The 12,723-nt window shown below is 58.9% G+C and overlaps 1 protein-coding gene across 1 annotated transcript in view; it reads right to left on the bottom strand.

Moving 5' to 3' along the window:
• CROCC2 (ciliary rootlet coiled-coil, rootletin family member 2) overlaps positions 1-12,723 on the bottom strand; it is an 85,450-nt gene that overhangs the window by 28,687 nt on the left and 44,040 nt on the right. The window contains exons 16-20 of the mRNA XM_026449074.1: positions 11,671-11,789; positions 11,068-11,237; positions 10,267-10,443; positions 5,067-5,180; positions 1,652-1,795 (exon numbers count right to left, since the gene is read on the bottom strand). Of these exons, the coding sequence (XP_026304859.1) occupies positions 1,652-1,795; positions 5,067-5,180; positions 10,267-10,443; positions 11,068-11,237; positions 11,671-11,789 (724 nt within the window). The remainder of the gene's footprint in view (positions 1-1,651; positions 1,796-5,066; positions 5,181-10,266; positions 10,444-11,067; positions 11,238-11,670; positions 11,790-12,723) is intronic.

Raw genomic sequence — 12,723 nt, 5'->3', positions numbered from 1 at the left:
ATCGTTCCTCCTGTCCCCCTCAGCTGTCTTCACCTTTTAGCCCCCACTCCCTTTCTGGGCACCCTGCTCTGTTCTGGGAGCCCCCACTCCCTTCCGGGGGCTGCTCCTTTGAGAGCCTGACCTTCCCATGAGGCCTGCACTCCCTTCCTTGAGGCCAGCAGAACCAGTGCACCCCCACCCCCTCCACACCTCCCCCTCCCTCCCCCTCCCCCTCCCCCTGCTGCCCCTAGTTTTGAAATCTCCTTTTGCTTCCCCGTGTGGTCGCTGACCGGGCCTGACTTTGAAATCTGTTGAAAGGAGACCTTTCTCCTTGGGGCCAATGTAAACAGCCGGTCATGTTAAATCATGTTCTCTTCCTCTCTCAGCCTCTCGGGGGTGCTTGGGGAGGGCTGAGCCTCTCTCCTCACTCTCCCCTGCCTGGCGGCCCGGCCTCTGGGGCGTGGTGTGCGCCAGCACCAGGTCAGCTCTGCAGCCCCCAGCCTTGGCAAGCGGCCCAGGGAGTGTGCGAGGCCGCCCCGTCCCCATGGGCCCCGCTGGGGCTCCAGCTGACCCTCCCCTCTTCCAGCCCAGATCCGTGTGCCCTCCTGCCCTTGCCACACGCAGGCATCCCCATATCCTGCCAACCCCCCTCAGAAACGCCTCTCCAATCTGCCTGCCTGCTGAGCCCAGGCCAGCCTAGCCCTGGCCACTCTTGCCCCTGCCCAAGACGGTCCCCCACCCCACGTCACCATCACGTGGCTCCTGGGGGCCTTCGTGTCAACCTCGGGCCCCTGGCCAGGCCCAGGCCCACCCCGAAATCTCCACTAACCCACTTCTTTTCTTGCCTGCTGCCCTAAACCCAGCCTCCCCCCACCCTAGTGTCCAGACCAATGAAGTCCATGCCTCCTGCTGTGTGGACAGAGCCCAGCTCGTCAGGGGCCTCCCCACGCCTCAGTGGACGGAGCGATTGGTCTCCTGGCCAAGGGTCCGAATTCCCCCTTGCCCCAGGTCATGCCTGTCTCTCGGAAAGGCTTTGGGAGGTGACAGCTGCCCCAGTGCCTCCAGAATCAGGCCCTTCCTGACTCCACTTTCTTAACTGTGTGTGGAACGAGGGGGCTGTCCAGACTCCCGGTGCCTTCGGCTGCGTGGCTCTGGCCACCCTTTCCCATGCTAGCCTTCCCAGCAGCAGGTGTGCCCCACCAGTGCCCTGGGAGCTGGCAGATGTGCTGTGTAGCTTCCCAGGACAAGCAGGAGCCGCATCGGGACCCACGGCAGCTCCCCTCCCGCTCAGCCGGCACCCTGACTCAGCCAAGTCCACCTGACTCAGCCAAGCCCACTTGCACCCCAAAGTCAAACTCACCCCTTCAGGAGGCTTAGAAATGATGTTCTTTTCCCTGAAAACCGGTGTCAGCTTCCCTTAGCCAATGGCCTGGGCCAGGCACCGTTTCATCTGCTCTGAGAGCCTAGGCTTGGCTTATTGCCTGGTCTGAGGGCCCCCAGCCCCACAGCCCCTGTTGCTGTTTGCCTCTTCCTAGTCCCAGAGACGACTCTTCCCTCCTCCATGGTACAGCCTCTCTCTCCTCCTGGCACCCCACTCTCTCGTCTCTCGGTACCTGCCCTGCTTTCTTCTCTCCTCTGGCATCCCCAGGAGCCCCCCAGCCCCGCCCCTCACCTCTCTCTCCATATCGCCCCGCTCGGCCGCTAGGTCCCGGAGCCTCTCGCGTAGGGCCGTGGTCTCCCTCCGATGGGCCGTGATGGCATCCTCAAACTGGGCCTGGAGGGCCTTCAGCTCCTCAGCTGTGGAGCTGATGGTGGCCTGCGGGGAGAAGGGAGCCCACCGTGGCACCAGGGAGCGGGGCCCGGCAGTGGAGGCTGAGGTAAGGCCCGGACCCTGGAGCAGGAGGTGTTGCAGTGGCTGGGGAGGGGGAGCTGGGCCCTGCTGATCACACAGGTCCCGGGGTAACTGGTGTTTCCTCAACTGTCAGACAGGCTGCTGGGATGAGGAGACGTCCACGGTCCCTGCCAGCTGTGATGTGTGAGTGCCCATGGACACAGCAGGAGGCAGCCTCTCAGTTCAGCCTGCGCCCTGGGGCGGGGCCCATCCCTGCAGGGAACACTACGCACTGGGCAGCTCTACCCTCCATTTGGGACTGAGCTCAGCTGGAGTTGGCTCCCTGTGCCTACACCAGTCGAGGTGTCCTCTCGGGCCTTGGGGCAGTGTGGCCAGTAGGGATCCTTGGGCCAGGAGGCCCCAGGCTCAGCCCATGGCCCCTTGTTCGTGGACAAATGCCGCCTTCTTCACTCCAAGCCCCAGGCCCCTTGGGACACCACCCTGCTTCCTCTCAAGGCCCTCCCCTCTGCACCCCTGCCCAGGTTAGGGCAGCAGGGCAGACGGGGTCTCAGCTTTCTGGGCCTCAGTGTCCCCAACATGAAGAGTCAGAGCCCTGCCCTGCTCAGGTTCCACAGCCCTGGGCTCGGGGCGCCGGACCAAGCCTCCAGGCAGCAGCAGGCGGCTGGCAGGGGGTGGCTGCTGGGGGATGGCTCCCTCCAGAGCTGGCTCAGTGTTCCCGGGGGCACAGGTGCCCACATGGCTGCCCCTGTGCCAGATCTCGGGAGCCCCTCCTGTCCACCTGGATTCTGCTAGGGTGGGGGCTCCTGCAGCCTGTGACCCCTGCTCTTGGGAAAGGAGCCATACTGCTGCCACCTGTCCTCATTCTCCACAACCCCCTGTGGTCTCTCTGGACTGACAAGGGCCATTTTGGGTGACCAGGCCATGGCTCTGTGCCTCAGTATGCCCCAGCACTGCCCTGGCTGCAGGATACCCCTGTGAGGGCCTCAGGGACAGGGCATCGGCTGGGAGCCCGGCGGCAGCGGTGACTCAGCCTGGGGGCACACGCTCTCCTGTCATCTGGAGCCTGGTGCTCCTTGGCCAGCATTCCTCTCCTCCCGCTGCTCTCAACAGTTTTAATTTCCATTTTCTGAGCCGAGGTGGCAAAGGAGCCCTTAACGAGCTCCCCAGGGAGGCCGGCTGGCTGGCAGGCCTGGTCCCGAGTCCCGGGGAGACTCAGGGCCAGCTCAAGAGAAGGCTCCAGAAGCCAGCACTGACTCCAGAGGAGGCCTCTCTGTGAGCCACAGGCATCAGCTCCCAGGAGGGCTTTCCTGGGTCCCTGCCCACGGGTGGAGCCGAGGGAGCTGCTGGGCCAGTGGTCGAGAGGAGGGAGGGGCACGGTCACAGGCCCGATGCCAAGCTTGGTCCTCCTGGGCCCCATGGAACGCTCTAGGCCTCAGGGCAGGAACAGAGCAGGGCAGGGCTCCACGGAGTGAGGGGCAAGGCTCCCATGGGCTGCCAGGCGTTCCCCTGGGCAGCCCTGCTTGGAGGGACTAGGAATCCGGGTCGTGGCATCGGGCAGGAGGGGGCGAAGTGACACCCCAGTAGCCGCCTCCTCATTGCAGTGACCTCTCCCGCTGCACAGCACCCTGGGGATGGGGCACAAGCCCTCCATCCTGGCTCTGAGTCACCGAGCGTCCCCAAGGCCCTGCTGCCTGGACACTCCGGCCCCCTACCAGGCGGCCTGTGTATGCCTCTGTGCAGTCAGCGAGAAGGGCCCCCGTTCAGAATGGGCACAGAAGGGGCCTGCCTCCCGCGCCTGGCACCATGGCCTGTGTTCTGTTCACTGCACACTGAGCCATACATTCAACGCCAGTCAGGTAGGTGTCCAACACTGCCTCCTTGCCAGGGACAGGGAGGAAAAGGTTTGCCCGAATTTAAAATGAGCCAAGAAGTATGGGAGTGAACGGCCTCGTCACTGAACATGCTGGGGGCTGGGATAGAGGCAGGAGGCAGGTGTGGGCCCAGCTAACGGGGTGTGTGCGGCCAGAGAGGGCAGAGAGTGGGTCAGAGCTGGGGTCAGCAATCAGCCTCACCCTCGATCCTACCTGTTTCTGGAAAGGAGAGGAGCTGTGTCCGGTGCCTTGAGCCCGTTCCCTCCCTGCCTAGGGCACCCTGGCACTTGTGTCTGTTCAGGGCCAGCCCCTGCCAACTAGGACAGCAGCCCTGACCTCAACACAAACAGCCCCTCCTCAGACCCCCTGGACCTTTGGAGGCCCTGCTGTGGCTCCTCCATCTATGTCCTATTGCTGGGCTCTGGCCACCCGGCCTGTGAGCCAGGCCCCCATCCATGTTCTATCACTGGGCTTTGGCCACTCCCTATGAGCCCTGCCCAGTCTCTTCATCTCCCATGTGGGACCTGGTGCCACGTCACAGATGGGCTGAAGCCTTGGCGCTCTGCAAGCTAGCAGTGGGTGCCCAGCCTTGCCCACGAGCTGGAGGCATAGGTCTCAGAGTCCTCCTCCCCAGATCCCTCCTCCCCAAAGCCCTGCTCCCAGAACCCTCCTCCCCAGAGCCCTCCTCCTATAGCCCTCCTGCCCAGTGCCCTATTTGCTGCTGCCCGCCCAGCCCTCTGGACTTGGGCTCCAGGGGAGGACTCAGGGGTCCCAGGTGACCCCCACTGGCTGCCTGCAGCAGCCTTTGTGCATGGGAGAGCCTCTGTTCACTGGCTGAGAGTGGGCAGCTGTTTGCTGAGGGGCTGTGCTAGCCCCTCTGTGGATGCCTCTCCCGGCTCCACTCAGGACTCAATGTGGGTGTCCTTTCCTGCTGAGAGTTTCCTCGGGTGCAGCCCCAGCTGCCTCAGGTTCAGTTTCTCCTTTGGAAGGATCTCTGTGGTGAGTTCCACGAGGCTGGTGCACACGTCCCCAGCTGTGCTTTTCTATGAGCAGCTCCAGTGCACATACGGGCTCAGCCGCTTGCTGCTGCTGGCTCATGGGTAGCCCCCAGCTGGGCCAGGCCTCCCCTCTCTGGCCCCTGCCAGCCCTGAAGCTAAGGGAGAACGGCTTTGGTTCACTCGGACCTTTCCTGCCCATTGGGTGCCCCTCCCACCAGAAGCCCTGGAGGCACCGGGGGGAAACTGAGGCTCAGGAAGGGAGGGATGGAGAGGGACAGGCCACTGGGACCAGGTAGGAGGGGCGGCTCCCTGGGGTCAGCTAGCATCTGCTTGGCTGTGCACGTGGCCGGGCTGCGTGGGGCTCACCTGCGCTTGCTCCTGCTGGCTCTGTGCCTCCTGCTGTACCCGCTCCAGCACCCTCCTGGCCCTGGAGAGCTCCTCGCTCAGAAGGCTCCGCTCTGCTTCTTTCAGGGACAGGGCCTGAACAGGACGGGGTATGCTTGTGAGAACGCTGGGGAGGCTGCGGGGAGGGATGAGGCTCCCCTCGTAGGAGAGGCTGTGGCAGAATGCTGAGTGCAGAGGCTCCCCTGGACACGGCATGTTCACGTTTCTGTCTGTACATCCCTGCCACTGGAGAGGAGAGGCGGCTCCCACAGAGGCACCGCTGGGCCCTGGGCCTTTCACCCTCTGAGCGCCTGCCCTCTGTCCGACACCATCTCACTTCTGTGTCTGCCCTTGGGCCCGTCCCCGGGGTACCATCGCCTTCCTCCGCCTGTCCAAAATCCTGCCCTTTCCCATGCAGTTCGGGGGCCTTCATGAGCCACCCCCATCCCTCTAGGCAACACCCGCTGCAGTGCAGAGAAGGAAGCTTGAAAGCCTGAAAATGCTCCATCTCCCTGATGGTGTGGAAGGCGCGTGAGCGAGACACCCTCAGCCCCAAGGGTGGCACGCTGCTCCATGGGCCAGGCTGTGGAAGCAATGCCTGTCCAATTCACACATGGATATTCTCTCTATGCCCAGGCCCATGTGGGGGAGGGCAGCCCAGAGACACGCGTGCACCTGTGTGGAATGACCTCTGTGCGGTGTCACTAACGTCTCTGACATTGCTGTAATGGCAACAAAGCTGGAGGCAACCCAGATGTCCACGGAAGGAAGAACAGCCAGCCACGGGAAGACCCAGCCCTGGCAGCTCAGCACGCAGCCCAGAAACAGAAGAACAAAGCTGCAGATACACAGTTGGGAAAGGTCACCGAGATGCTTTGGTAATTGAGAAGAGAAAGGCCCAGGAGCCGGCGTGGACTCTCCGTTCCCTTCGTATTAAAAGTGCAGTGTTGGGGAGGTAATGCTGTATATTTCTGTTTGCAAGCAATCTTTGGAGAGTGCTGCATAACAAAAGATTTATCAGGTCTGTGTCCTGGGTCCTTGGAGGAAGCTTCTAAACACTGGGGGTTTCCCCAAATGAGGAGTGTCTGCACTATTCCCGGCGGGCCCCTGGGACCACACCGGAGTTTATGCTAATGAGGTGACTCAGGGTGCACTCCTGCTGGATTTCAGGATGGGGGCTGTCTGCTGAAAGACCACTATTAGAGGGTTGAGGCTTTGAGCCACAGGATGTCAACCCAGCCTTCGAGCAGTCAGAGAAGCGGCCTCAGTCCCATAACCAATCACTGCACCGATCATGCTACGCGGTGAAACCCAGTAAAATCTCTGGACGCCGAAGTGCAGTGGAGCCTCTTGGCTGCGAGCACACCGGGGTGCAGGAGGGTGCTGGGCTGGCTCCACAGGGAGGGCACAGCAGCCCCTGTCTGTGACGTGCCCACACCTTGCCCGCGTGTCTCCTCTTCTGGCTGGTCTTGAATTCCATATTTGATAATGAAACTCTAAGAGGAACAAGAGGCTTTCCTGAGTTCTGTGAGTCGTTCTAGCGAATGGCTGAACCTGAGAGGACCACGGGAACCCCCAAACTGGTAGTCAGGTGGTCAGAAGTGTGGGTGGCCTGGAGACCCCGGACTTGTGGATGGTGTCTGAGAGAGGGCGTCCTGCGGGGGACCTTGCCCTGTGGGGTCTGTGCTATCTCTGGGTCAGAATTGCATGGGCGTGTTACAGGGGAATCAAAGAGAGAGGACAGCTGTTCCCTGAGTGGCCTAGTGAAGGGGAGGGGCAGGAGCGGGGGCTTTTCACTGAATGGCTTTCTATGTTCTAAACCATTTTAAACATCAATGCTCCCCCTTGCTCCCCTCCCTCCCTCCCTCCCTCGAGGCCCTGCTTGTTTTGCTCGCCTGGAGACCTGCTGGCTGTTTATAAATCTGCCCTTACTGGACTATAAGGTCTGCAAGGGTGGGGGCCCTGTCTCTCCCTCCTGTGCCCCTCATGACTGGGCACCGTAAGGGAGTGTTTGTTAGAATTTTAGGCAAAACTTCATCAAATATAGAAGTGTGGCATTCTCTCGGGGGAGGGCTTCACTTTGCAAACAGGTGTGGGTAAACCACCATTCAGACACGGTGGGTAAGAGAATGGAGGGTTCCGGTGAAGGCAGCCCCTCCTGGGCCAGCGGCTCCAGGTCTTTGGCTCCTGCTCCACATATAATTCCTCTTCTTCGTTGTAGAAATAAGATCCCCGACTGGGTCATCACAGGTTCCTCCAGGAAGTGTGGGGAAGTTTCCCGCTAGACCCCCCAGCCCCACTGCTCTGCTCAATTTCTCTACTGCCTAGGGTTAGTTTCTCAGGTTGCCTAGGATAACGGTCAGCTGGCCGAGCAGAGGTCCCGGGAAAGCTTGCTGTACCAGCAAGGGCTCCACAGGCCAGCCTGTCTGTGCTCTGCCCCTGGGGTGCCCCTTACCGTGGTTCTGCTGCGAGTCCAGGGAAGGGAGGGCACTAGCACACGGTGCCTGTCTGCCCTCTTAGCCTGCACTCTTGTTTTTTGTTTTGTTTTGTTTTGATACGGAGTCTTGCTCTGTCACCCAGGCTGGAATGCAGTGGCATGATCTCTGCTCACTGCAACCTCTGCCTCCTAGGTTCAAGCGATTCTCCTGCCTCAGCCACTTGAGTAGCTGGGATTATAGACACCCACCACCACACCCACCTAATTTTTGTCTTTTTTTTTTTAGTGGAGACGCAGTTTCACCATGTTGGCCAGGCTGGTCTTGAACTCCTGACCTCAGATGATCCGCTGGGCTCGGCCTCCCAAAGTGCTGGGATCACAGGCATGAGCCACCGCGCCTGCACTCCTGTTTGACCGAGGTGCCCTCTCTTGGAGGGCTGTGTGTGCCACCGGGAAGCTGGGATTAAATAATCACATGAGAACAGGCCATGTCCTGTGGTTGGTCTCAGATGGGAATGACGGGTTGCGTGGGGGCCTTGATGGGCCATTCACTCCCCAGACGTATTTCTTCCCCTGGAGCCTCTTTTCTCATATATCCAATGGGAATAATATCACCACGTCCCAAGGGACTTTGAACTTACCTTTCTCCTCCTTTGCCTGGCTCTCAGCCCCTCTCGCATGGACCCTGCCTCAGCTTCTCCCCAGCCTCCTGGCCCCAGACTCTTTTCCACCCAACTCCTATCATATCACCCTGGCTCAAGAACATCCACTGGCTCCCTGTCACCTGATGCTGGTGCCCAAGGCCCATCCCTGCTCCACTGCACACCTCTCTCACTGCTTCCGCTCACGTGCAGCCTGGCAGCTGTGCAGAACTTCATGCCATCCCCAGACATCCTGCCAATGTCCACGTCCTCTCCACCCAACACTACTATTCCTCCTGTAAGGCCTTCCCTTCCTCCACCTAAGGATGCAGAGTTGTGGGGCAGTTAAGAGCACAGACCTCGGTGCCCAGCAGGTGCACTGCACAGCCCTGTGCAAGGCATTCAATATTTGTGGACCTTAGTTTTCTCACCACTAATATAGGGATAATTACAGCATGTGCCTCAGAGTGTTGCAAGAATCAAATATTAAATGCAGAAAGTTTGACAATAAATCTTGGCTATTTCGGCTACTGTAACTCCTCCTGCAATTTGTCTTTTTTTTTTTTTTTTTTTTTTTTTTTTTGAGGAGTCTCTGCATCTCGGCTCACTGCAACCTCGCCTCCTGGGTTCTGGTTATTCTCTTGCCCCAGCCTCCCGAGTAGCTGGGATTACAGGTCCCCACCACCATGCCCGGCTAATTTTTTGTAGTTTTAGTAGAGACAGGGCTTCACTATGTTAGCCAGGCTAGTTTTGAACTCCTGACCTCAAGTGATCCACCCACCTCGGCCTCCCAAAGTGCTGAGATTACAGGTATAAGCCACAACAACATAAGATGTTGTACCAACGTCTTATAGTCCTTATCACCGCATGTGACACAATGTGGACGTGTTCATGTGCATGTGCCCATTCCTTTCACTCCACGGTGAATTCCTCAGGGTGGCACCGGAACAGCCTAGACTCGGTAGCTTTTACAGGGCCAGTGGCTGAGTCTCAACTGCTGCTGGGATGGAAGGATGGCCAGATGTGTGGCTGGTAATTCTGTGCTTGGCTTGGTGTTTGAGTTGGATACACTGATGGATGATTGGATGACTGGCTGGTTGGTGGATCAGGTGGATGGATGGATAGACACATGGATGGATGGTTGGATATGTGGCTGGACAGCTGAGTTTGTGGACAGATGAAAGGATGTTAAGTGGATGAATGGATGGATGGTCAGATGGGTTGTGGACAGCGGTGTGGATGGAAGTTTGGGTGCATGGATAGTTGGATGGATAGTCAAATGAACTGACGAATGATTACATGGATGGTGAGGTCTGCAGATGGGCAGCTAGGAATGTGGATGCATGGCCATATATCTGGGTGGATAGCTAAATGTGTGGAAAGAAGAATTGGATATATTCAAGTGAGTGGGTGGATGGTGACAAGTGTGTGGAGGGACATTCACATACATGGATGGATGGGTGGATAGATGAATGGACAGATAGATAGATGGATGGAGGGGTAGGTGAGTGGATGAGTGTATGGATGGATGAACAGGTGGATGGGTGGATGGATGGATGGGCAGGTGGATGGGAGGATGGATGGATGAACAGGTGGATGGGTGGATGGATGGATGAGCAGTTGGATGCGTGGATGATGGGTGGATGGATGGATAAATGGATGGACGGGTGAATGGATGGATGAATTGGTAGGTGGGTGGATGGGTGGATGGGTGGATGGGTGGATGGAGGTGTAGGTGGGTGGATGAATAGACAGATAGAGGGATGAATGGAGAGATGGATGGATGGATGGGTAGGTGGATGGGTGGACGGATGGGTGAATGAATGGACAGATGGCTGGATTAACAGATAGGTGGGTGAGTGAGTGGACAGATGTATGTATGTATGGATGGATGTATGGATGGATGGATGGATGGACAGATGGGTGGGTAGGTGGTTGGACATCTGTCCATCATGACTCCTGTGGAAGAACGAAGCTGCAATTGCAGTGACCTGGAAAGGCTGCATCTGCCTGAGATGTGGCCACATGCAGCCCTTGTGCTGGGCCAGAGAGGACAGGTGCAGGGGGTGTGAGCAACCCTGCTGCCCCCCAGCCCTGCCATCACCTGTTGCATCTTGTGCTCCAGTTGGAGAAGGCGCTCGTCCCGCTCCTGCTTCAGGCTCTGAATTTCCCCCTTCAGAGCCTCCCTCTCAGCTGCACTTTTTGACCCCAGCTCCTTCTCCTGCTCCAGCTGGCATCTGGCTGCCTCCTTCTCCTCTGCCAGGGACAGGCTCAGGGTCTCCTGGACCAAGGTAAAGGGGTGGGCTGTGAGGTCTGGCAGGTGAGGCCAGCAGTTGTCTTTGGTCCTGAGTGAGACCTCGCCTGTGGGATGCCAGGGCTGATGGGCCCCAGGGGCTGTCCGGTCCAGCCAGCTGCACCCCCCCCATATCTTCCCCTCAGAGTCACCAGAGCAGGGAGGGCCTCTCTGGGTCTCAGCACCTGTCATCCCACATTGATCTATCAGTTTGTAAACCATTCCTGAGTCTCTGCAGCGCCCTTGCCACAGAGGGGTGCAAAGACACGTCAAACCAGGCCTCCAGAAGCCTGGGACCTGCGGGACGGCTCTAATGGGTGTGGGGCCCCCTCCAGCCCTCGCCCTTCAGACCAGCCAACGGCACGTCCAGCCTCTTCCATGAGGGAGGCCCGCCCCAAATACCAACCCAAGCCCAGTGTGAGGGCTCCACGAGGAAGGCCCTGGATGCCCACGTGAACTATGAAGCGTGAGCAGGTCCTTGCCCAGCCTTCCCTGGCCAGCTGCCTATGTCTCTGAGCTCAGTCTCCCAGGCCCCCTCCTCCCAAGGGCCTGCCATTCCCTGGGACCTGGTAGCTTTCTAGGAAGCTACTGGTGGGCTCCTGGGAAGCAGACCTTCTCCCTCTGGAGCTGTGCCAGGGCCTCGCGGTGAGCTGACGCCTGGCTCTCCAGGGCCCGCTGTGCCTCCCGCTCCTGCTGTGCCACCTGTCGCTGGAGCCGCCCCACATCCTGCCGCAGCTTCATCTCCTGGACCTCCCAGTCACTTTGTAGCTGCTCCATTTCCACTGTGGGGTGATGGGTAAGGTGCGCCAGGGCCTGGCATGTGGACCCCCGAACCCTTTGGGACTCCTTAGGGAGTGACAGCCTTGGGGGCGACCACTGTCCACTCCAGGCTCTGGGAGTGGGCGGCCAACCCATGGCAGGCTGGGCTGAGCAGGGTCAAGGGTACAGGGCTGCAGCTGGAGGCTACACGCTGACCCTGCGGCCACAACCCCGTTCGGAGCCTCAGGCCAGCACCAGGTGCAGCCTGGGCAAGGTGTTGCTGTTCCTCACGGGCGAGGTGGCCCAACTTGCTTCGTCACATGAGCTCGAGGCTCACATTTGTGCCCCTGTGGGCTCCGGAGAGGGGTGCAGCATGTGTGGGCACTGAGCTCCATGCCAGGGGCCCCTGCATGGCTGACTTTTGGGGAAGGAGCTGAGGGAGTGCCCTTGGAGCACCTTGCAAGGCTTGCCGAGCAAGTCCTGTGCTCCGGGCCTCCTCCTCCAGCTGCTCCTGCAGCTTCGTGGCCAGCTGTTGGGCCTCGAGGAGGCTGCTCTCCAGGGAGTCCCTCTCCGCCCTGCAAAGGAGCAACAAACAATGGGCAAGTCATCCGTAAGATCCTGCGTATAAAATGCTCTCTATAGCTTTACACAGGTGTTAAGGAGACTCAGCTGAAATGCAAATAAATGGAAGAATGTTGTAGAAATTATGGTGCCTCTTGTCTCTGGAGCACCATGTGCTGTTAACAAGAATGAGGAAACTATTTTCTATTCTAATGTCATGAAAAGAGTCCCCCCAAAAAGCCACCCACCCAATTGGACCCCCACATGCAGCGTGATTCCATCATGTGAAAAGCCTGCATGGTGCATTTGTGCATGGAGATCCACTGCTCAGAAGACACCTGGAGCACACACCAACGCACAGCAGAGCCCGTGCCTGGGAGGGAGGGGGATAAAAGACCTCACATTTCTACAATTAATTCTTCAATGATCCAACCATCAATGGCAAGTTTCATTGTTGCTATTTGCTGCCTGTGCTGGGTGTTTATCAGTGAACAAAGCAAGGCACCAAACAACAGGTACAAACACACCGCAAGGGCTCAAGCACAGACACCCACACGAACACGCAAATGGTAGGTGCACAACCCCAAACAGATGAGGTCGGGGCAGGCCATGGGCCACGGGGACCCTGGCAACTCTGGACCAGGCCCTGCCTCCATTTCTCTTCCATCTTTCTGGCCACTGCCACCTCCTTCATCAGGGTCAGAGCACATCCCGGCCTTCTGGGGGCTCACCAGGGCTTGCAGAGGGAGGTCCTCTGGGCTCAGGTCAGAACCCCCAGAAACCTCACTCTGCTGCATGCTACTCTGCTCCCCTTCCAGTCCCTCCTCCCCTAAGTGTTCCTCATGGCCCCATCCCACACTCCCAGGCTTGAGTGCTCTCTTCACCTGGCAGCTCTTCTCCCTTCTTTTTTTTTTTTTTTTCTGAGACGGAGTCTCGCTCTGTCCCCCA

Source organism: Piliocolobus tephrosceles, chromosome 11 (genome assembly GCF_002776525.5).
Source record: "Piliocolobus tephrosceles isolate RC106 chromosome 11, ASM277652v3, whole genome shotgun sequence".
Taxonomy (NCBI): Eukaryota; Metazoa; Chordata; class Mammalia; order Primates; family Cercopithecidae; genus Piliocolobus; species Piliocolobus tephrosceles.
Note: the sequence above shows the minus strand (reverse complement) of the source record. Positions and strands in the feature narration are given on the sequence as shown.